The following is a 24807-nucleotide window of genomic DNA, read 5'->3' on the forward strand; positions in this document are numbered from 1 at the left end:
TGCAGTGTACTGTAAGATTTTTTCAACGAGATGGGTTGCAGGCTGGATAGAAGGACAGGAAGAGGGACACACATGTGATACCACAATATGGTAAGATGTTCACGCTGAAATCTAGGCGGTAAAAGAGCTCACTGAAAAGCTTTCAACTGTGCTATATGCTTAACATTCTCATAGGAGCTTGGAGGAAATAGAGTATGTACAAAACAAAGGACAGGGTTCCAGGGCTAGATTAGGTGAGGAGTAAACCTATTAAACTATTAGTTAATATACATTGTCTCACGTAAGCAAAAATAAATAAAATCAGTTGATTGGGTATCAATCATGAATATCTGAGTTATCTGAGTTGCTTTCTTTTCTTTTTTTTCTTAATTTTTATTTTTTACGTCCTTGTTCATTTTTAAACAACATTTGCTTCCCCCCACCCCCTCAGGTGTAGTCCCCATAGAGTTTCCTTCCCCAAGGCACCCGTGCACCATCACCTCAGTCCCCTGTGCTCCTCCCTCCCTCCCTCTGATCCCTCTCCCTCCTCCTCCCCTGCAGGATGTCTCTGGTTTATAATTGTCTGTTTTTGCTTTGTTGTGTTTTGTACTGTTATTATTTTTTTACACTGATATCTTATTGGGTTCCCCTATATTCCTGCTTTAAGTGAAGCCATCTGATATTTTTCTTTTTTCTTCTGGCTTTTTTCACTGAGCATAATTCCTTCTAGCTCCTTCCACTTTGCTGCGAATGGCATGAGTTTATCTTTTTTGATTGCTGAATAATATTCCATTGTGTATATGTACCACATCTTCTTTTTTTTTTTTTTTTTTAAGATTTATTTATTTATACAAGCACTGGGTACAGTCAGAAGCGCGGGAGGGTGAGAGAATTCACCAGAGCCAGAGCGGGGAGCAGAGCAGGCAGAAGGACCGAAGTACACTGCTGAGGGGAGCAGCGGGAGGCAGGAGAGGTCTGCGCGCCATGTGGGACCCTCCTCCAGTGGCCGGGGAGCAGTCGGGGATTGAGCTGGCGCTGCAGAGGCTGCGGGCAGCTTCGCAACCCAGCGCTCAAAGGCTGCGCCACCGGGGAGGCCCTGTACCACATCTTCTTGATCCAGTGATCTATTTTTGGGCATTTGGGTTGTTTCCAGGTTTTACCTCTTGTAAATAGTGCTGCAATAAACATAGAGGCACAGGTGCTCTTTTGAATCAATGTTTTTGTATCTGGGTAGATCCCTAGTAGTGGAATTGCTGGGTTGTATGGTAGCTCCATTTTTAGTAGACTGAGGAACCTCCAGACAGCTTTCCACAGTGGTTGGACCAGTTTGCACTCCCACCAGCAATGTAGGAGAGTTCCTTTTTCACCACATCCTCGCCATGCTTTAATTCTTGACAGCCAGTCAGGAACCACGGCTTGCTGAAATGTGGCATGGGGTGGGGAGCCAAGAAGGAGAGGGAATAGATGCAAGAAAGAGCTGGCTGACCAGTGAGATCTGACAGAGAGAGGAAAATGACCTGATAGGCAATGACACACACACCCATGTAAACAGACCAGTCACACACCTCTCAGACACACACCCACACTCCACACAACATCCTTGTTGCCATGGGCTGCCATGCCCTACCTCAGACGGGCTATTGTAAAGAGTTACTGCTAACCTCATAAAGCTGAAATCATTAACAGAATGTCCCAATTTATCAAGAAATGGTCACTACAGAATTTTAGCAAGAGTCCTTGGAGACTGTTCAAGTTGTTAGTCAGTTTTCAAAACTGCAGAAAGCTAACTTCAGATAAAGGGGTCGCAGCCCACACCGAAACAGGGGAAAGTGGAGGCTTTCTGATGGAAATAGAGCTGGGGGCTCAGCCGCAGTCCAGCAGGGCCTCCCCAGGAACCCTGGGGCTGGTAGAAGTAATGCTAAAGTCACTAAGCCCATCCAAGTCTTTTTTCCCCCTCCTGACCCCGAAATTCAAGCTCAGAGAAGTCAATAACCCATCGAACACCACAGAGTCCCCAGCAGAGCCAGGGCCTGGACTCCTACATTCAGCTGTTGTTCAGTGAGCCTGTCCCTGCAGACGATCCTGAACTCTCCACTGCAACTGTCTACTCGACAGAGCACAGGCTGATCTGTCCCCTGGGTTTGTTCCAGCTACAAGTACTGCTAAGTGATAAGCAGTGTTAGGACACAGGGAGCCAAATGTCAGCCCCTCTCTAGAGCGGACACAAATGGCCTCCCGGGTCCCTGACCGCGCACACCTGGCCGCCCGTGCCTCTGTCCGAAAAGCTGCCGGCCATTCAGAGCCCCGCAGCTGCCACCCAGCCTGGAAAGCAAACACCCCGAGGTTTACCCGGCCGGGCGGAAGTCACACCCACTCCATCCCGCCCTCCTTCCACACATTCTTCGACCCAAAGGCAATGCCTCAAACAGAAACCGGAGGGAGAGCTAACTTTCCAGCATTTCAGCGGGCGCAAGTAATGGGACGAGCTCTCCTATGACCTCCCCAGCGCGGCTCCTTCCAGGGTGGCAGGAGCCCTCTCGGGACCCGCCTGCAGCCGACCAGGAGGGCAGAATGGCCAGGCACTCCTTCCCGGGAGACTCCCTGGTATCCAAGCCGAGAGAGGCTCGGCAAAGCTTCAGGACCGCTGCCTTTCGGCAGTGATATGTTGTCAGGAAGGTGCCAAATGCAGCCACCCCCACACTCAGGTGAGAGAGAGGCGTCTTCTCATGTTGCCCACCTTTCTGAGGGGGTCTGCTGGCATCGGCCACAGAAAGGCTTGAAGGCCTTACATGGAGTATGAGTGACCTAAGTTTCCCTTTCAGTCACTTCCTGGACTGGAGAGGAGTCTCCATAGTTCAGGTCAGCCAGGCGAGGGCCGGGGTGACACCCTGCTCACTCTCGTCTTCCTCTGCACTTGTTTCTCCAGGCCCTTCCTGGCTCCTGCCTCCTTCCTTCTCTTCCCAAGTCCTTGACAGCCTCTCCAGATAGGCTGTTTCTGGAGCTTCTTGCGTTCCCATGGCTTCCATGAGTACCCTGAGCCTCCAGCTGGACCTCTCAGTGGGTCTGCACCCCATTTCCAATTGCTTCCCAGATATCAGCTCCTCAATGTCCTTGGACAGTCACAAGTTGCAAGCTCCAGCGAGTATTATGCCTATGGCAAACTTCCTCCTTCTCTATCCTCTTGACCCTCAAGTCAGAAACCTGGGATGGTGCTGGGCTCCCCATCCCTCCATACACCCCAAAAGCCATTTGGTAGTCGGGTGCTGGAAAGCCTGCATCTCAAACAGGTTGCCCCCCACTGCCATGGCCATAAATTAGCGCCCTCTTTCCTATCCCCCACTAATCTTCTCTCATTAGTGCTACAAGCTGCTGAGTTAGAGTTCCCATGGGTAGGGCCTGGCAAGATGAAAGCTTTATTAAAATTCTCCATTACAGATTTTGAAGAAGAGCCTGGCCTGGAAAGCCACTCTCCTACTCAGGCCTCGCCCCCTCTTCAAGCCGCCTTCTGCTTAATGCCACCCAAACCACAAGCGGGGTCTAGAACATGTCACGTTCTTCCTTGCCCCTGTGCTGTGTGCCTCTCGCCTCCCCCCATCAGTGAGCAAGCTGCTCTGAGCAGTCAAGTGGCTCCAGGCCCTCCTCTGGGGCACTTACCCTGCCCCCTCCACCCCAGGCAGGGTCAGAAGCTTCCTCTATGGAGTGCCCTCTGCCCCTTCCCCAGCTGTCTGGGTAGGTCCCCATCTTCCCCACCTCATTTGAGCTTCAAGAGCTTTTTGTGCCCTGGAACCCAATACAATGACTTCCCAATTGCTGGAACTCCGTAAACATCTGTTGATCAAAAATTCACGTTCCCAGTAGTTTGGTTGCACCAATTAAAGCCCAGACTTAGTATTTTAGTCTTTATGACCTTTGTTTTTCCTCTTTTACTAACCAATAACTTGTCTGCATCAGCCAGTTGGCAAGGGGCAGAACCACAACTGTACCCCAGCGACCAGCATACTGCCTCCCAGGGAGGCACATAGCTGCCCTGCCTCCAACACACAGAACACTTGATGACAGTCCACAGTAGGGCCGCAGGCAAGGGGCTATGGCCCCACAGACCCGCAGCACTCATGGCCGAGTAGGCCAGATCCAGAGAACAGTTCCACTAGATGGGCTTCAAGTACTGAAACTCGCCAGAGTGGTGAAACTGCAGACATGCACTGGCAGAGCATGAGGAGCAGGCAGGTGGGGGGTGCTGGGAGATGGCACAGAGGCAGGACCTAGTGGCTGGCCAGTAAGTCTGAACATGGCAGGAGGCCTAGGGGAGCTCAAGTAGGCAATGGCCAGACCGGTTTTTCTCAACAAGATTTCCAGTAATGGACCCGCTGAAGCAAAGGCTCTGAACATTTCTAAGGCATACTGCCAAACAGTTTTGAAGAGCTGGGTCATTTTACACTGGGACTGGCACACTTCCTCCCAGGAGTTCCTTCTTCCTTCTTGGAACCTCACTTCCTGTGGTTCCCATGCCAGCTCTCCTCTCCTCCTCCCTGGGATGGTTCCTTTCCAGAACCCTCTCTCTTCCCCCTCCCTGAACAGGTGTATTCCCCAGTGCCCTGTCTTGGCCCCCTCTCCCTTCACCTCACCTCCTCCTCACTGCCTTGGTTAACTACCACTCCTGGCCCGTCCCCTTCCCCCACCTCCGGCCACCCCAGGGCTCTCCCCCGGGGTTCCCCTCATCCCTTTAACACTTGCAAGGACAAAATTGGCCTCAGAACTTTCCTAAAAATACACTCATCCTCCTGATGCCCATAGTGGTGCCAACAGCACCACCCCTGCTCTCCCTCATCCAGACACGAGCCTCACTGTCATCCTTAGCACCTTCCTCCCTCTTCCTTGTATGGCCAAGTCCATTCTCTGATTCCTGCCTACCTCACTCTCTCTCCAGACGCTGCCTCCGTCCTCCAGCTCCAATACTGTAGCCCGAAGCCTTTCCTGTATATTAGAGTGACCTAAGATTTTAGTTATTTGACTCCATTCTCTCCATGGGCACAGGGTCCCATGGGTGCTGCCAGCATAGCCAACTTCCTAAGTCATTCCGCACTCAAGACCTTCACTGGAGTACAAAGCCCTGACTATTTCTTTGACATGACCTTCCTCTTCTCAGCCTTACCCCCAGCAAGCAACTCCGCACCCTCTAAACCTCAGCAGATTGAATGAACATTTCTCATTTCTCACTAATTAGGAAATTCCTTGAGAGGCAACACTACCATTTAAAAAAAAATCTTTCTGATCTCTCCCAAGCTTAATGTTTACACACAGAAAGTATTTAGTGTTTTGCAGGAAATAATAAGCGTGTCTTCAGGGACGACGCAAGGAGGGAGATTCGGTGGGGCAGACCGTGTAAAGTGGGTGAGTGGGGCAGCCTGGAGGCTCCTGGGGTGGGTGCAGCGCTCACCATGGAACTGGCTGCCTCAGGGATTCCATCAGCAGGCCACCCATCACCCTGGTCACTGTCTGTCTCTAGGGCAGGTGGGTTCCGGTTGTTTAAGAGCGTTGTACGGCCACTAAGACTGCAGGAGAACAGCACCCCTGCCCCGGGTCTAAGTTAAATGTGCCCAAAGTGCCGAAGTCACAGACTTGCTGGCATTCCAGAGAGCCGGCTAAACCTCGGAGGCGGGAGCGGGACGAGGAGATGGGGCGGGGTGAGAAACAAGCAAGGAGGGAATGTAGATTTTGTTTCCATCTAAGAAAGAACTCTTAACAAAGCCAGCTCTCCCAAACCCAAACAGGCGGCTACACAAACAGGGGAGAGTCCCATCTGCGGGACTGACAATCGGGGGCTTTCTGGCCGGCTGGAAAGGCAGAGGCAGTCTGGGACACAGACGTCTTTTGGACACAAGGTGGTCAGGGAAGCCCATCAAGGCCCCTTCGGGCCCTGGGGTCTCAGACTCTCCATCCATCCAAGCTCATCTCTATAAAACTCCTCCCTATGAGTTTCCCTGTGTTCTTCCTAGGACCTGCTTGGTACTGAATAATTATCTGTGGCATGAAACACTCTGTGAGAGGGAAGCTCGCACCTGCATTTTCTGCTTCAGCAAAAAGTGTAACTTGAGATATGTCAATCATCAATAACTTTTCATCTGTCAACTTATCTTCGAAGAATAACTTTGTTCAAGAATTTTATCTCCAGCATTCGGAAGATCCAGAAGCGTCTGATGGCTCACATTCGCACTGTAAAAACAACTCTAGAAGAGAACTAGAGAACTCAGACGCTGTCCCCACAGAACTCGAGTCAATGGAAATGGATCAGAGGGGAAAATCCCATTCTGTTGATTGTATTTTTACTAATTTTACTCGTAAGCAAAAGAAAAAGAGCTTGCTGAAACAATGACTGACAACTACAATTTATAGTTACAGCAAAAAGTGTCTTTTAAAAGTAAAAATCAAAATCAACAGGCAACCACAGAGCAGAGGCATCCTGCAGGGCAGGAGGAGGGGGCAGGATCAGGCCAGGGAGGGAGGAGCAGAGGGGACTATGGTGACGGTGCACGGGTGCACTGGTGGTGGGGATTTCACGCGAAACCATACATTGCACAAAAATGAAGGAATGATGTAAAATATATATATATATATATATATATATATACTGTTTTAAAATGTCTTTTAAAGTACAAAGTTTGGGTATGTGTCTGAGAAAACGGATGGATTCCTGTGTCATCCACCTGAATACTGGGGGCTCCAGACACTCCCCACAGGATGCAGACGAATCCAGCTTCATGGCTATTCCACTGGATTTTTTCCAAAAGGGGCCAACACTTTAGCACTCTATCCAAACAATCAACCACGTTCACCTCGCAGTGCTGGGCATCGTGTGGGGATGCGGCTCTTCCTAGGAAGGGGCAGAGCCCTTCCCCAAGGAAGTCTCGGAGTCAGCTGCAGACTTCCTGGGGGCCAAGGTGCATGGTCCTTTGTAAACCCTAAAGCGGCGCACACAGGTCAGGTGAAGAACCTGGGTCTGCACGCCGGGCCCCCTGTGTTCCCAGCGGTCCCGACCACCAGCCCCGGCGGCGGCAGCTTTGGGCACCAGGTGAACTGAGACGCACGTGCCGGCATTTTGAAGGCCAGGGCGGTGCAGCGCGCACCCCGAATGCTGCCGTCCTTAGCTCCTGGTGGGCGCTGTCCAGGGCTTGGGAAGACTATAGATACTCGTCCTCCCTCTGGTTTCGCGTTTTCTCCGTCTCTTGGGGCAACGATCCCCTACGTGACGCCGAGGAGGGGGCCGGGGCGCGGCAGGCCGGGGCGCGCGCGTCAACCCTGGGCCCCGGGCAGCTCCGCCGGGAGGGGCAGCCCCTCGCACTCGGCCTTCCCGTCCCGAGGGGACCCGGACTCCCGCGGGGGCGCTTCCTCCAGGCACAGGACCCCGAGCGGGATCTGGAAGTGGGGGGGGGCCGCTCCCGTTCCCTCCCCGCGGCGCGCGCCAGGCGCACTGGCCAGCCCGGCCAGGTACAGCCCGCGCTCGCCGCGCCCCCCCCCCGCGCGCCCCAGGCCCGGCCTCGCCTACCTGCGTGTACAGCTCGGCCACCGCCATGGCAGGAGCGGTCGGGGCAGCTCCCGGGCCGCGACGCGCGAGCCTTTGAGGCCCCGGGGTGCAAATCTGGGGCGTCGGCGCCGCGTCAACCCGCGCCCGGAGATCTTGCGGGAGAAGTTTCCAGCCGCCGAGAAACTTTCCCCAGGGCGGGCCCCGGGGAGGGGCGTCGCCCATTGGCCCGGCCCGGCCCCGGCTGGGCGAGTCCTCGCTGCGATTGGCCGGGACGCGCGGCCGGACAGCGCCCACCTGCTCCCCGGGCGCCGCGCGGCCCCGGCTGCACCTGGCGGGGAGCGGGTGCCGGGCGCGAGCGCTGGGCCGGAACCAGCCCCCGCCGGCCCCGGGGCTCGCGCGCTCCCGAACAGAAGGCAGGTGTGTTTGGAGGCATTCCCGGCCCAAGGTTTAGCGTCCTTAGGTCACACCTGTTTGCTGGAAACCATTGCCACAGAAAATCCAAGAGACTCCACCCAACTGTAGAACTTGTAATAAAGTCCAGCTGACCATATTTAAAATCAAACGTAGGGCCTCCCTGGTGGCGCAGCGGTTGAGCGCTGGGTTGCGAAGCTGCCCGCAGCCTCTGCAGCGCCGGTTCGATCCCCGGCTGCTCCCCGGCCACCAGAGGAGGGTCCCACATGGCGCGCAGACCTCTCCTGCCCACTGCTCCCCTCAGGAGTGTATTTCAGTCCTTCTGCCTGCTCTGCTCCCCGCCCTGGCTCTGGTGAATTCTCTCACCCTCCCGCGCTTCTGACTGTACCCAGTGCTTGTATAAATAAATAAATAAATCTTAAAAAAATATATATATAAATGAATAATTTTTCTTCATATAAGTAATAACGATTTAGAAAATACCATAGAAAGCAAAATAGAGGCTGTGGGGGTGTGGGGACAAGCAGAGGCAGGGAGGGAGTAATGGACTGTGGTGAAAGATTTTTCGGGTTTTGGTGGTGGGCGTGGTGTGGTAACATACAGCGGAAGAGGTGTGAACCTGTACCCCTAAATCATGTAGTGTTGTCAACCAGTGTTGTGCAATAAAAAGTTATTTTTTAAAAAGAAAAAGAAAATAATATATTTACATTATCAGCAAAATTAAAGTGGTCAGAGTTCACACTGGCAAGGATCCACTGGCCTTTGTGGAGAAATGTTTAAATTTCTCTTCAAGGGCGTAAAAGAAGGCCTGGATAAATAGGGTGGCATGCCATTTTATGGGTGTACAATATTTAATATTGTACAGTTGTCAATTCCACCCAAATTAATATGTAACCCTAATATAGTTGAAATAAAAATCCTAGCAGGGTTTTTGAAAAAATATACAATAATGTTATATGGAATAAAAGACCATGTAAAAACTGAGATTGTTCTCAAAACAAAGAACAAAAAGGTGAGATTCACCCTACCAGGTATTAAGGGATATCACAAAGCCATAGTCCTTAAAACACTGTAATACTGGCATGGGAATGGAAAAATGAATAATGGAACAGAATGGAGCCCACCTACACAGCCCTATCATATCATAAACCATATTAATACTAAGAGAAAAACCAAAATAAAACAATGAGATATCACTTTATACCCATCAGATTGGCAAAAATATTTCTGTTGAACATCAAATGCTGCTCATGCAGCTGGTGGGAATTACACTGATTCTACTTTTCTAGGCAGCAATTTGAGCATATTTAGTGAAAACAAGTTTAGGCAGAAAAAATTCTCACATAATCACCCAATGAGACAGCTTAGTGATGCTCAACACAGCATGGTTATATATCAAAGAGTTGGAAACACTTAAAAATCCATCAATAAGGGAATGAATAAGTAAAATAGTATGAACAGACAATGTGAAATTTCACAGCTGCTAGTAGGAATGAAAACAATCAACCTTTATCAGGTCGGGCAGATATAAAAGACAGTGTTGAATAGATATCTAGCACAAGTCTTTATATATATTTTAAATCTTACAAAAATTGCAATGCTATATATTGTTCGTAAGTACAGTGTATGTGAATAAGTGTGGATGATAAATTACAATGCCATTAAATGTGGGAGGTGGCTGTCTATGAGGTTAAGGGAAATGAAATCAGGAGAAAAAAAGGAGAATTAAAAAAAAAACAACTTTAAAATGGCCTTTTATGGACCAACAGTGATGGGTGACACAATAAGAGGATGATGGTAAATTCAATTTTGTGCACTAAAAAAAGGCATAAAGAAGTAGGGGCAGTTACCAGGCTGCTCAGAGTTAAGAGAATTTAGAGGTCTAACTCCTGTTTCCTTTCAATAAGGTTTTTATTCATGACTAACATACACAGAAAAGTACACAAATATTAAGCGTATAGCTCAGTGAATCCTTACACAGGGAAAACAACACTGACACACTCAAGCAACCACTCAGATCCAAACTTAGAACATTTCCAACATTCTAGAACCGTCCATGTCCCTTCAAGTCCTCCGACCTCAAAGATAACGCTGTTAAAATTTCTATCACCATTGGTTAGTTTGATCTGGTTTTATAAATGGAATCATGTGTGGAACTTCTCTGCATTTGGCTTTTTACATATTTATCCATGTTCTTGCATGTAGCTACATGTGCTTGTATGTTCTACATGTTCTTGTATGTAGCTTCATTTTACTATTTTTTGTTTCCATTGTAGAAATTTACTATTTCTAGTAAATTTACTATTTACAATTTACTATTTTTTGTTTCCATTGTAGAAACATTCTATAATTGATGTATTCATTCTCTGATTAAGGTTTGGGTTTTTTCAATTTGTGGTTATTATGAATAATGCTACTATGAACATTTTTATTTCAGTTTTTTGATGTGCAGATATATGCATTGCTGTTGGCTATATAAAAGGAGTGGGATGGTGGGTCATAAAGTATGCAGTATTCAATTTTAGAAGTTACTGTTAAACAGTTTTGCACAATTGCATCTATTTATATCTATACCAACAGTTATGTGTGAGAGTTTCAGTCACTCACTATCTTCATTAATACTTGATAGACAGTTTTTAAAATTTTAACCTCTCTGATGGGTGTATTGTGATACCTCAATGTGGGTCAATTTGCATTTCCATGATGGCTATTTATTGAGCATTTTGGTATTATATTCTCTTGTGAAATGTCAGTTCAAGTGTTCAGTCCACTTGAACTTCAGTCCACTGCTATTGAAACAATTTTTCAACGAGCTCTATTTTCAGACCCATGCCACTTACAGTGCTACCTGCTGCCTCTGAATCCTATTCTTGTCTTTCAGATTTTTGCAGCCTGACCTAGGTTGCTTACCCGCTCCCCCTCTCTGCCAGCTTTGGTTTCAGCCTGCTTGGGCCATGAAAATAAACGACAGTGGTCTATCTGTTTTTCATCTTCTGAAATGTTGTTGCTGTTCTCTCTCCTCCATTCTCTTTCTCTTAATGAGTTTGTTATCATTTATTGTAGCTTTAGGAGGAAGGGGGTGGGCTGGAGTGTAAATGTGCTTCAAATCCACCATCTTTTGTTATATATTTCATCACAAATCTTTTTTTTTTAATTTTTATTTTCCCCATACAATTGCAACCCCCTTATTTTGACCCCAATCCCTCCCCTCCCGCCGCCCACCCCCCATAGAGTGTCTCTGGTTCATAGTTGTTTGTTGATTTTGATTTTCACTTTCTTATAGTTATTCTTTTTCCTGGTCCCTTATTTAAGTTTTCTAGATTCCTGCTATGAGTGAGACCATCCGGTATTTTTCTTTTTCTTTCTGGCTTATTTCGCTGAGCATGATCCCTTCCAGCGCCATCCATGTTGCTGCAAATTGCATGTGTTTATCTTTTTTGAATGCTGAGTAATATTCCATGGTGTATATGTACCACATCTTCTTGATCCAGTCATCTATTTTTGGGCATTTGGGCTGTTTCCAAAGCTTAGCTATTGTAAATAGTGCTGCTATAAACATAGGCGTGCAGGTGCTCTTTGGAATTGATGTTTCTGTGTCCTTTGGGTAAATACCTAGGAGTGGAATTGCTGGATCACATGGAAGCTCTATGTTTAGTAGGTCCAGAAATCTCCACACAGCTCTCCATAGTGGTTGGACCAGTTTGCACTCCCACCAACAGTGCAGAAGAGTTCCTTTTTCTCCACACCCTCGCCAACATTTGTTGTTGCTAGTTTTTTTAATATGCGCCATTCTCACTGGTGTGAGATGGTATCTCATGGTAGTTTTGATTTGCATTTCCCTGATGACAAGTGATGTTGAACATTTTTTCATATGCCTGTTGGCCATTTGCATTTCCTCTTCAGAGAAGTTTCTTTTTAGCTCTTCTGCCCATTTTTTGACTGGATTATTTTCTTTGTTGTTATTGAGTCTCATCAGCTCTTTGCAGACTTTTGTGATCAGTCCTTTATCATTAGTGTTGGGTGCAAAAATGTTCTCCCAGTTGGTGGGGTTTCTCTTTGTTTTTGTTATTGTCTCTTTTGCTGTGCAGAAGCTCTTTAATTTGATGTAGTCCCAGCTGTTTATCTTTGCCTTCACTATCACTGCTTTGGGTGATGTGTCTGTAAAGATGTCTTTGATGTCATCACAAATCTTTTATTAATATACTGCAAATACGTTCTCCCGTGGTATGGATTGTGTTTTCACTTTCTTCATTGTGTCTTGCAGAGCAAACTTAAATTTTAACCCACTTTATCCATTCTTTTTCTGTCATGGATCATGCTATTGGTGTTTTATCTAACAAATCTGCCTCACTTAAGGTCACAAAGGTTTTCTATCAGATGTTTCATTTTAGCTCTTACATTTAGGACTATAGTTCATTTGGAGTTTTTATGTGCATTATTGAGAGAAGGGTTAAAGTTAATCCTACTTTATATTTGGATATTTAGTTGTTAGAATCACTTTTTGAAAAAAAATTTAATTGCCTTGGAAGCCTGACCAAGAATCAATTGATTGCAATTTCTGGATGTTCAGTTCCACACCACTGATTTTTATGTTATTGTGTGGTCGGAAAAGTCATGACATATATTTTCTATGTATTTGTTCAAGCAACAACGCTCCATGACTTTTCTGACAACCCAACAGTACTTATGTTAGTCCCACACCTACTTTGATTACTATAGGAAGCTCTGAAATTGGAAAGTGTAATTCCTCCAACCTTGCTTTTCGCTTTCAAAAATGTTTTAACTATTTTGATGTCTTTGCAATTTCAAATAAATTCTAGTTTCAGATTAATTTCTATCAAAAAGCCTACCGGGATTTTAATAGGAACTGTGTAGACTCTATAGGTCCATTTGGGGAGAATTGCCATCTTAATAGTGTTGGGCATTCTAATTCATGGAATGCCTTTCTGTTTAGATCTTTAATTTCTCTCAGAAATGTTTTGAAGTTTTCAGTGTACAAGCCTCATGTTTCCTTTATTGAATTGATTCCTAAGCATGTTATTATTCTCTTTGATATAATTTATTATGAATGTTTAGGACTGTTTTCTTAATTTCGTTTCAGATTGTTTATTGCTAGTATGTGGAAATATAATTGATTTTTATATTAATTCTCTATTTTCTGACCTTTTCTGAATTTATTAGTTCTAGTAATTTCTGTGAATTCCTTAGGATTTTCCACATATAAAATTAAGCCACTTGCAAATAAATCCATTTTTTACTTCCTTTTTTCCAACATGGGTACCCTTAATTTTCGTGTGTGTCAAGAGAACCACCAACACAATGTGAATAGCAGTGGTAAGAGTAAGGGGACATTCTTGCCTTGTTCCAGTCTTAGAGGAAAAGCATTCAATTTTTTTGCCACTAACATATGAAGTTGACTGTAGATTTTATCCATACATGTTCCTTGTCAGACTAAAGATGTTCTTCTTACTCCTACTTTGCTGTGAAATATTTAAAATCTTGAATCAACTGGGATGATCTCCATCAGTTGAGATGATCAATTAAGATGGGTTTTGTATTCTATTGCTATCGTATATTACACTGATTTTTTTAATGTTAAACCAACTTGGGATTCCAACTTTGGATTCCACTTGGTCACAGTATATGATTTGCTTTATGTGTTGCTTGGTTCAGTGTGTAATGTTTAGTTAAGTGTTTTGCATCTATGTTAATGAGGTATATTGATCTTTAGTTTTTGCTTCATGTGAGAAAGTTTGTGTTTTATTTGGCTTTGGTGTCAAGGTAATGCTGGCCTCATAGAATGAGTTAGGAAATATTCTCAGCAACAGCTGGTGTTATTGCTTCTTTAAATATTTGATAAGTTATCAATAACACAGTTAGGACCTGGACTTTTTTTAAATAAGATTTTGAATGACTTGTTTAATTTTTCCCCTAAGTTTGCAGTTTCTTTAATCCTTTCATTGATTTCATTGATTTTCTCTTTCATTTTTCCATTTTTAATTTCATTGATCTCCACTCTAATCTTTATTATTTCTACTCTTCTGTTTGCTTTGTGTTTAGCTTACTCTCTCCTTCCCTAACTAGAAAATCTCATTAATTTGAGACATATCTTTTTTTTATACTAGAAAAGGCATTTAAAACTACCAGTTTCCTTCTGGGATCTGCTTTGGTTAATCCTACTTTGGTGTATTTTTGTTGCCTCTCAAGTAAAAGTGTTTTCTAATTTCTTCTATGCTTTTTGTTGTTTAGAAATGTCTTGTTTAATTTACAATTATTGGGGGATTTTGCAAATTTCCTTTCAGTTGTCGATTCTATTGATTACCAGTATAATTCCATTTTCCACTGTGGTCAGAGATCATACATGTTTGATATCAATACTTGTAAATGTATTTCATTTATTGTCTTATCCTAGAGAATGATCTGTGGATGCTTGCGAAGAATGTGGATTTTGCTGCTGTAGCATGTTCTGTAAATATCGGTTGGATTAAGCTGATTGATTGTGTTATCCAGTCTTCTGTATTTTTGCTTAATTTCTTTCTATTCTATTAGTTATTGAGAATGGGATATTGAAGGTTTCAGGTGTTCCTGTCAAGTTGCCGATTTTTCCTTTCAATTTTGTTGAATTTTGCTTCAGGAATCTTAGGGTTGTTAGGTGCATATTTTTGTTTCTGTTTTTGAAACTAGGGCTCAGGTAAGGGTTACTTCTTTTTCATATAGGCTGGTGGAGGAATGCATGCTGGGATGGTGATTTCTGTGCCAAAAGCCAGAAACTTGTTTTTGGGTCCTACCATTTCTTGGGTGTGTCCCCAAACATATGGTCCAAGAGGGTTTCCCACATCCCTACATGTTGTGTTGTTGTGTTCAAGTGAAACAGACGGCAGAAGGCCCTACCCTTCCCAGGCCATTGGGTCACATGAACACACCTACCAGCAAAGGAGCACAGGGAATGCAAGTTTTGGCTGAAAGAATTAAAAATGGGCATTGGAGGACCAGGAACAATCACTGCCTTTTTTTTTTTTTTTTTTTGGAAAACCCTAGGCAAGGTGGAAGTGGACAATGTGAGGGAGTCACGGTGGGATTGGAACTGAGGAATAACACTGACATCTAGATCTGATGAGGAATAACTAACCAAGTCTTGGGCCAGGGTCTCCTGCACTGAGCAGTGAGCCTGTGGATATGCATGTGGTAGCCCCAGGCTCAGCCACATTTCTTTATGGGCTTTTTATTTTTCTCTGCTCATCACCTACTGTCTCCTTCTCTTAACTTACCCAGTATACATTGAAAATTTTTCATCTTCCTGATGCAACTTTTATACTATGAAATGTCCATTCTCACTACAATATTTTTTGCCTTAAAGTCTATTTTGTCAGATATTAGTATAGCCACTTGAGCTCTTATAGTTTTAGTGATTTAACTTTTTCTCTTTTTCCCCAAACGCTATGTATTTTTGAACTAAAATGTTTCCGACAGCATTTAGTTAGGTCTTGTTTTTTTTTTTAATCCAGTCTGACAATCTGTGCCTTCAAGTAACATTTAATGTAGTCATTGATATGGCAGGATTCATGTCTGTCATTTTGTGTTTTTATATACATCTCATGTCTTTTTTTTGTTCTTGTTTCTGTTTCTCCCTTACTGGCATTTTCAGTGATAGATTTCTTTTTTAGCATGGCATTTTAGTTCCTACCTTTAAATTATTATTTCTTAAGTTACTTTTTTTTTTGTGGTTACTCTGGGATTAAAATATGCATCCTAACCATTACATATATCTCAGGTCAATACTATATTATGACTTAAAGCTACTATAACAAAGTACCGCAAACTAAAACAACAGAAATATATTCTCTACAGTTACTGGGCATGGGATTTTATTGCAGTCCACTCCAAGTGAGCCCACTCCAACAGGAAAGCTGCTGGTTTGCACAGCTTGCCCTACTCTGGTAGAACCATCATTCTACATCGGCTTGGGGAAGGAAGGGTGATGGGAGAAGCCTCAGGCAAGACTGTCAGACACCCACTTTTCTTAGAGCTCAGTGGTTTTTTATGACTAACTACTACTAATTTGCTCTATGTTTTAGGTCAATTTACAAAGACCTAAAATTTTTTTTGATACTTTTGTCCACTGTTGCCCTGTTTTTTTAAGGAGAGAATTCACTGAGCTCCTTAGTCTGCCATACCAGAAGTCAAATTCTACTTTTGGAAAGGGTAGATTAATGGTGCTGCACCTCCCCCTGCAGTGACCCTTAGGGCTAGGCTTGCGCTACGGTCCCTAGGTCCGGCTGGGCAACCAGCGCGCAGGGGGAGAACAGCAAAACCGCCTGAAGACATAGATAAGACGGAAGCCTGTTGAAAAATAACGACCACCAGGAGCCACTACAGGAATGCTGTCCGCACGGAAACTTATCTCACCTTCTCTAGACCCACAAACTTTATTCTAATACAACTGTCTCTATAAAATCTTTTCTCTTTCTCTGTCTAAAAAGGTCATTGGTTTGCCGATTAAAAAAGAACATAAGAAATCTAATAACTAGGCTGATTCAAATGAAACGTCACTAAACTCTGTGTATTAATAGAACTGTTAGCTTAATAATTTTTCTGTTGTATGCTTAGCCTTGTTAGTATTAATCTTAATGATAAAAATATTACGTTGTGAAAAGTAAAACTCACCCGTGTTAATGTATAGTAATTTAGTGGTCGTGAGTAGTTTAAACAAAAAGTAATCACATAAAATAAAAAGAAAAATTAATAGCCTAACTACTTAGGAATGCGCCTGGGTCCAGTTGTAAATCACTGCCCTGTCAATGATAAGCTAAACCTATAAGCAAGCTGATTTCTTCACTGATGTTCGCCATTCCTATGCTTTTAGAAAACATATATATACTGGTCACCAACTCAAATAAAATTACACTCAGATTTTCACTCTTGAAGTGTGTCTGTTTGTCATTTCTTTCACCGATGCCCTGACCACCCTGCACGCTTCTCTCAACCCTGAGGTGGCCTCATCGTCTACTGCTGTGCTGGTCCGCAGCAAATGGAGATATAATTCTTATACCATAGATATAGTATCACAATTTAAAAGCATTTTTATGATCTCAGAGTGAAATGCCACACCGTTTGGTTATTCCACCCTATCCCCACACTACACCCACTCCTCCCAGCTCTGTGCAACAGCTAACTCACTATGTCATCGTTTCTCATAGTCTGGCTAGAAGCTTATCAATTTTATTGATCTTCTCCAAGAACAAGTGTTTGATTTCACTGATTTTTCTTTAATGATTTCTTGTCCTAAATTTCATTAATTTATGCACCATTATTATTCTTTTTCTTCTGCTTTTCATATAATTTTGTCTTCTTTATTTTCCTAAAGTGGAAGTTTGAATGAAAGATTTTAGGTCTTTCTTTTTTTCTAATAAAGTATTCAATGCTATAAATTTCCTTCTAAGTACTGTTTTCACCACAAATTTATTTTCATTTATTTCAAAATGTTTTAAAATTTCTATTGAGACTTCTTTGACCCATGTGTTATTTAGAAATACATTGTTTAATCATACCGTAGTTTGTTTTTTTCCAGCTCTTTTTCTGTCACCAGTTTTCCAGTTGAAATCTATTTTTTAAAATATTTATTTATGCATACAAGAGCTGGGTTGCAGGCCAGAGGTGTGTGTGTGTGGGGGGGGGGAGGGTAAGAGCCTTCACCAGAGATAGAGTGAGGAGTAGAACAGGCAGATCTACTGAAATACACTGCTGGGGGGAGCAGGGGGCGAGTCAGGAGAGGTCTGCTGCACCATGTGGGTATCTCCCTGCCCGGGGGATCAAACTCGTGCTGCAGTGGCTGCGGATAGCTTCATAGGTTGTGTCTCAACCCCTTGTGCCACCAGGGAGGCCCTAGTTGATATCTATTTTCTGAGAACATATATGATTTCTATTCTTTTAAATTGTAAAGATCTATTTTATAACCCAGAGTATTGCCCATGTTGGTGTATATTTCATCTTCTGTGCAGCGAGTTTAGTTATAAGACATTAACAAAAATTATTTATATATCCAGATCTTTATTTGAACAATTTTCTATAGTAGCTAGGAGAATACAGCATCAATGACACACATTTACTAAGTACAACATTAAACAACTACATTTTTGGAGCATAAATGCCAATCTGATATTGTTTTGGTTTTCATCTTAGCACTAAGTGATATCTAGTGAAAATCCATGTTTCAAAGTTTTTTGTAGATATGAGGTGAATCAGTAACTTATTTTTAAAATTTCCATGTGTGATATGATGGTATGGGGTTTAGTTTAAAATTAGAGTTCATTGATTATGCCTTTAACTTCTCAGTACTTCTGCCTCCTTTTTAATGGATAAGTATATTCCATCTAAGAACTTTTCAAAATATATCCTGTTTTTCTGTGTAGATCAAAGTAGAATTCCTTTTCCAGATCCTAAAATGGAAGATACTTGAAAAGCTACCATTTCCCATTTAATTGTCATTAAAAGGCATAATCATTTCACAGTAAATTAACAGTTAAAGTTAATAATTAAAATACATATGTTAAATGTATGAGTTCATTTCTGTGCAATGCGGGCAGAGCAATTTAAATTTTCCAAGAGCAGAAAAAGGTCTTTGTTACTTCAGGATTCCACAAAAACACACAACTAAGAATCATAAATTACAACATACATGTCCACATTTAAGGGGGAAATTCACCATTTGTTGGAAAAATTAAATGGCTCAAGTGATTCAGACAGCCTGAAATGTAGACTAAAACTTTGTAACAGATGGTAACAATATATCTGAAACTATTTACTCTAAAAAATGCATGAAAATTTACTGACCTACCAAGCAATGAATCTACATAAATTTCAACTAAAATTTTTTTCTTTCAAATATTTCAAGCAATCTCACAATAGCAAGGAATGCTAGTTATTTCCAGACATTTATAAATCTAATAACACCCAATAAGTTAAGCTAATTAATATTTTAGCTAGACCAAATTATAAAATAAAAAAATGTATAAAATGCATTTTGGCAGATATTTTACATAGTACTTTTCAGTTCCTGATCTATCAAGAGACCTACTCTAATTCCAGATTGATTTGTTTAATTCAGGGAAACACAAAGGATTAGAATTCATAGCACTCTTTCCTGGTTTTGCTCAACTTTTATAGTACAGCGTTAAAATTATTTTAAAAGAATGTCTAGGAAAGGTTTACAGTTGTTTCCTTTATAAGAAAAGGTCAGTGAAAATCAAGCCATAGAAGTATTACTTAGAATCTAACTTATCTTTATATTTTTCTTCCATATGTTCATTTTCTTACCTGTGACACAGAGCCCCCAAAACCCAGGAACACTCTCAAAGCCCACATTTCATTGGTTCTGAAATTTGTTGCTGCCCTGGAGTTCTAATACCTCTTTGGAAATAACTGAAAGGAGAGGAAGGTAAGTAAGGGGTATGGGGAAGGGTCATCATGCATGAAGGAGGAAAGGAATTAGTGGTTGGAGGCCACACCCAACCAAAACCCTCACAAAACCTTGAGAAACCGGGCAAGATATCCTCTCCAGGCAAGATATCCCCTTATGAGGAAAAGTTCCAGAGAACTTAAGGCAGCTCTTAGGGGGTAAGGGAGCAGGGGTTAAGGCGGCCCTCACAGTACAGCCTGAGAACAAATTACAATGCACTTATCCATGAACAGAGACACAGACACACACAGAGCCTCTCTAACGGGCATGCACACAGCACACCTCCTAGCTCCAAAGTAAACAGTAGCATGCACGCACTGTAATGTCAAACACACACTGACTTGTATGTGCCCTGCCCCAGGGGCCAGCTCTCAGGCGTACCCAGGGGCCTGGCTACTCTGTGCTGAGGACCTAAACTGGGGAGGAGGGCCTGTGTCTGAGCACGTGAGGCCTGGCCTGCAGCCTCAGGTTCTCTACAGGCTGCACAGCCCACCTGGCCGCTCTAACAGCAACTCTGAGGGGTGTGTGTGTTGAGAGTGGCCTTTCTCTTCCCTTCTGGGAAGTTTTTACTGCTTCCCATCCGGTTAAGACAGCCTGCTACTAACTAGTTATCTAAACATAAGAGTGCTGCATCCTCTAAGGGAGCAGTGATTCGTTACATAAGTCAAACCTAGTTATAGCAGTAACTATAAAGAAAACCGCCAGGCTCTGGGTGCTTCTCACTAGCACAAAGAACTTGGTACTTAGCTTGCTCAGTACCCTATGCCAGTTGCTAACTCTAAGGAGAAAGAGCGCCTCTTGCTGACCCTGTGCCATCCATGGGTACCAGGAGGAACAGGATGTGACCTCACAACTTTTTACTTTTCCTGCCTCCCTTCTGCCCACATGGCAACTGTTGCTCCTGGGGAAGCAACTGCAGGCTGAGGGCTGTGCAGCCTCAGGCAAGACCCTAACCTTAACCCTCTCTCAAATTACCATCAGCAAATGATTGTAGTGTCTACTCTTTCTATCAGTACTGCTGTGAGGATAAAATGAGGTAACACAGAGAAAGCACACTGAAGTAAAACATAGCTAGATACAAAGCACTGGTTCTGCACTACTTTCAACAGGAAAATTTAAGGGTCACAACTAATTTTTATATTCTGTTTTATCCTGAACAAACTCCTGGTTAACTCTTAGAATAAGGGTGTGTGTGTGTGTGTGTGTGTGTGTGTGTGTGTGTGTGTGTGTGTGTGTGTGTGAGAGAGAGAGAGAGACTGTGAAAGAGGAAGAGAAAGAAAAAGAAGAGGGAGAAGTGTGGGAAACAAGAGAGAGAGAGAGAGAGAGAGAAAGAGAGAGAACATTGTCTGAGGGCTTTGCAGGATGGTGGCAAGTACCTGCCCCCTTACCTAGGGTTACCAGGAAAACAATTTCTCACAACAATCACCCCACTAAAATTCTAATAAATAAAGTATTTTCATAGGCTCTCCCACTGCTATTTAAAGATTTCATCTATATTACACGTAACTACTCACCCAGGAAGAGCCAACTCTCAATTTTCCGTTGAAATAAAGGAAACTGGCTGTTCGGAAGGGAAATTTCCCTCTACCTTTCTGTGTTCTTCTCAGGCTGGTTGAATAATTAAATGATTATCAGATATATTAGGAGTAAAAAAGTAATTCTATCCATATGGGGACTCTACAGAGATATGTGGATTCCACAGACAATGAGGTGAAATGGGGTACTTATCCTGAGCTGAGGAATGAAGTCTGAGGCTTCAAGGCGGGGACTCACAAGATGAGAAGAGGCTGATTTATAGGCTGAAGAGCAGATGCTGTATGGTTAATGTTTGCCCTGCCATAAACCTAGGTTTTTCAGATAGAAAGGTTGGTTTTGGCAATAATCCTAATTCTGGGTAAGACCCCAATTTTCACTCTTTTAGAAACAGCTAAAAGGGTGGTAGAAGTTTCTCATGAGTCTGCAGGGCCTCAACTGACCTCAACTCAAAATAATCCACATGCAAAGTGGCATGTCTGGGGGAAGCTAGTTCTGAACATCTTGGGGAAGCCTATCCTTCAAAATAAATTTTACAAACTGCCCCAAATCTACAAATCTCCTATAAGTTGACCTTGGATGATATATTTTTGTACCTTTGTACTTGATGAAAGAAGTGTCAGTCACATGGGGAATTTCTAAAACTTCCAAAGGGATCATCTACTCATCTTTCCCCTTCTTGATAAATTCCTCTCAGGCAAACCAAAGCCTTAGCCTAAGAAAAGCTGGAAGGAGAGAAACTGCTTCTCATTTTTCAGCTGATAATGTTGAAGAATGTATAGCAAAGAAGTGGGATCAAGAGCTTGTGCCAAGATTGGCCTGAGGTTAAGCCAGCAGGCACGGGAGGAGGGGAGCCCATGGGTGACTCTGCCCGCTGCCTTCAATGCACAGTGGCAGGGGGTGGGTATTGATGATTCAGCTGAGGGGAGGGGAAGAGTAAGCAAACGGGCAGATGGAAGCCTGGTGGAGGTTCCGAAACTGGGTGAGAAAATGTGAATGGACAAAAGGGGGTGAGCAGTCCTCAGGATGGTGAAAGAATACCCACAATCAGCAGAATAGTGTTGTGTACATAGAGTACACAGTCATTCAACACGTCTGGGGTTCCCTGGTTGTAAAGTATTCTAATTATGACTAAAGATGACTTCACTGCACGAAGTTACTTCACATCCCCACCTGGGGTTCTGTAGGCTTTGGAAGAAGTTGGAGGCCTGGAAGAGCAGAAGCTCTATGTGGCCATCACTGGAACAGGAGAGACTGCATGTGTGGTGGTGGGAGCCCAGCTGCAGCCGGGGGCCAAAGGCTCCAACGCTTTATAGCAGAAGAGAAGACAAAGGAGAGGGCCAGGGCCCAGCTGAGATGCTTCAGGATCCGAAGCATTTGGGGTAAGATGAAGGACTGTGATGGCCGTAGTAGCTATAGTATGATCTTAAGGACTGGAGAAGATTCAGGAGGTGCATGGGACATGCTACACAGGACTAGGCTGGGGAGGGTCTGGACGTATTTCGAGGTCTGAGGTACACCACGGTGACCTTTTAAAAATCCTCTCCCCTACCTGAGTTCCACCTAGGCTCTTGGACGCTGACACATTCAGTGCTAATCAAAATGGTTATAGAGTTCATTGTTCATTGAAAACCACATTGACAGCCAGGGCAAACTGAATCTGAATTAGTAGTGTTTCTGGTTGATTTTGCAAATAAATGTATCCAAATTGAATACAGCAGTATGTGATAAAAGTTACCTAAACTAATTAACTTTCTAAAAGCATGTACATTTAAGAAAGGTTATAAGGACACAAATTTGTGATTTTACATTTTATTAATCCCTCAAAATTAATGCGCAGAAAACACTGGTCGTTCAATCAGAGGCTGAACTTACTGAAAAACTGTAGCTTATTTCTCTAGGATCCAAGTACCGAGAGGAGAGAATTTCAGAGGTGGAAGGGACCTTGAGGATCAGTTGTTCAACCCTCTTCTAGTATAAACGAGGAATTTGAAGCTCAAATAAGTTAGCACAGTATCTTTTAATAATGATCTTTATCACTGATAAACTGACTTCCATTAATAATATTGCACATATTTTAATAAAATGTCATTTTTAATAGACCATCTAACAATTAAATGATATAAATCTATGATTGCAATTCAGAACTGGAATTTCTAATGAAATCTAAGAATTTTCTTTTGTACAACCTGAAAGATTTATCGTATAAGATTTCCAAAAAATGGAGAACATGTTAAATTAAAATTTCAGAATGGAAACATATATTCTATACCTTAAGGAACCAAATCCTTAGTAAAATTCAGCAATCTTCTATTTCCTATATAATTCCTAAAGTATTTCTAATATGTTGCTTTTTAAAGCATCTAGTGGTACTGATATTTGTAGAAGTTGCAAAGCCAAAAAATTTCATAATTAAATATTTATTGTATACTTTCTTTTGCATAATTTATAGGATAATCAAGGTTTCTAGACCTGAATCATGAATTTTCTGACAATTCTTTCTAGATAGTGACTGAGAATTATTCTTAATAAATTAAAATGATGAAAGAAAACCTGTCAACACTGAAAATACGCACTGCAGGAATCAGCTCTCATAACCCAAAGTAAGTCATGTCACAGAACACTGTACCCCTGATGTGCTATCCACCCAGGGAAAATTAATGAACACATCAATGTAATACATCCCGAATAAATAATGACATCAACAATAGCCACTCTGTCTAATCCTACCCCTCTCGGGCATTCTGTCATATTACTACATGACTTTGCAGTGTTTGCTACACTTGTGCAGGTGAATCTGTAGATATTTGCACATAATCCAGTTAAAACTGTGATGTTCTGAATTGTAAACAGAGTTGATAAAGAGAAGCTTACTGTAGTAAAGCCTAATAAGAATATCGCTTACATTTTAAAGAACACAGTATGTAGCAGCAATTTAAAATGTGCAGTAAACTACAGTACAGACTTCTACACTATACAGCATACTGACATTCTCTTATTATCTCTATATCATAGTGACACATGTAAGAAAATTATTTAACCAATTACTTTATATATTGCCAGTTTATTTCTTTGATCCAGTTTGAAAATATCAACATAACTGATTCCTAAACTGATGTGATACGTATTCCATGGTAACTTTTCAACTCTTCAGGCTAGTGCAGTGGAGGTTCTTTGTTGGTGCCTACCTAACAACAGCTCATATCTGGACTTGATGGTTCCTATACTACTTAAATATGGTGCTAGGGATTCAAAATAAATGCTGGCAGCTGAAGACACATTTTTTTCCCCCTCTTCCTTCCTTCCACCCTTCCATCATTCACCTGCATGTAAACTCAAGATCTCTAACTGATCGAGGATGAGCGTACAGGGAACGCAGCACAGAGGAGCCTATCTTTCTTTCCATGGTGATGAAAGTATTCTAGGGAGATTTCCAGTTAATAACCTCTTGTCCAGGAGGTAATCAGTACTTTTTCTTTAAAGATGTGTTTTCAGTAGCTCACTGGAAAGAAAGGGTCCTTATTTCAGGCAAGAAATGTATTGTCAATGTTTGCCTGGACATCACTTTCAGACCCGTGCTATGAATCCCAGACCCAGGCTGGCTGGAATCTGGATGGTTTCTAGTGCGAGGGAGGATGGGTTAAAGGGGAAGGTGACAGGGAAGATGTGTTTAGCATCCATGAGCAGCTGAGGCGAGTCTTTCCTGTCTCGTAAGCGCATCTGAGATTAAACAAACAAAAACAAAAAAACAAAGCATCAGTTCTTTAAATCTTACAAAGATATTTTTCTGCCAAATATTCTACCAAAACATCTTCAACTAATAAAGGCTATTTGTTTCAAAGTCACTTCATTTTTCTAATAAACAATTATCAAGAAAGTTAATGCACTACAGAACTAAGAAAAAAGG

At 42.9% G+C, this 24807-nt stretch overlaps 2 protein-coding genes across 6 annotated transcripts in view; both read right to left on the minus strand.

The window, feature by feature from the left end:
* The window catches only part of MYO5C (myosin VC), a 91515-nt gene extending 83934 nt beyond the window's left edge, over nt 1–7581 (minus strand). Inside the window, exon 1 of the mRNA XM_037502500.2 lies at nt 7523–7581. Coding sequence (XP_037358397.1) covers nt 7523–7549 — 27 coding nt within the window. The 5' untranslated portion in view covers nt 7550–7581. The remainder of the gene's footprint in view (nt 1–7522) is intronic.
* A 10374-nt stretch (nt 7582–17955) lies between these two features.
* MYO5A (myosin VA) overlaps nt 17956–24807 on the minus strand; it is a 168658-nt gene continuing 161806 nt past the window's right edge. For all 5 annotated transcript variants that reach the window (XM_037502502.2, XM_054701588.1, XM_054701587.1 and 2 more), the window contains one exon: nt 17956–24620. In XM_037502502.2, the coding sequence (XP_037358399.1) occupies nt 24468–24620 (153 nt within the window). In that variant the 3' untranslated portion in view covers nt 17956–24467. The remainder of the gene's footprint in view (nt 24621–24807) is intronic.

This window comes from Talpa occidentalis, unplaced genomic scaffold, assembly GCF_014898055.3.
Source record: "Talpa occidentalis isolate TD23 unplaced genomic scaffold, MPIMG_talOcc4v2.1 talOcc4.11, whole genome shotgun sequence".
NCBI lineage: Eukaryota > Metazoa > Chordata > Mammalia > Eulipotyphla > Talpidae > Talpa > Talpa occidentalis.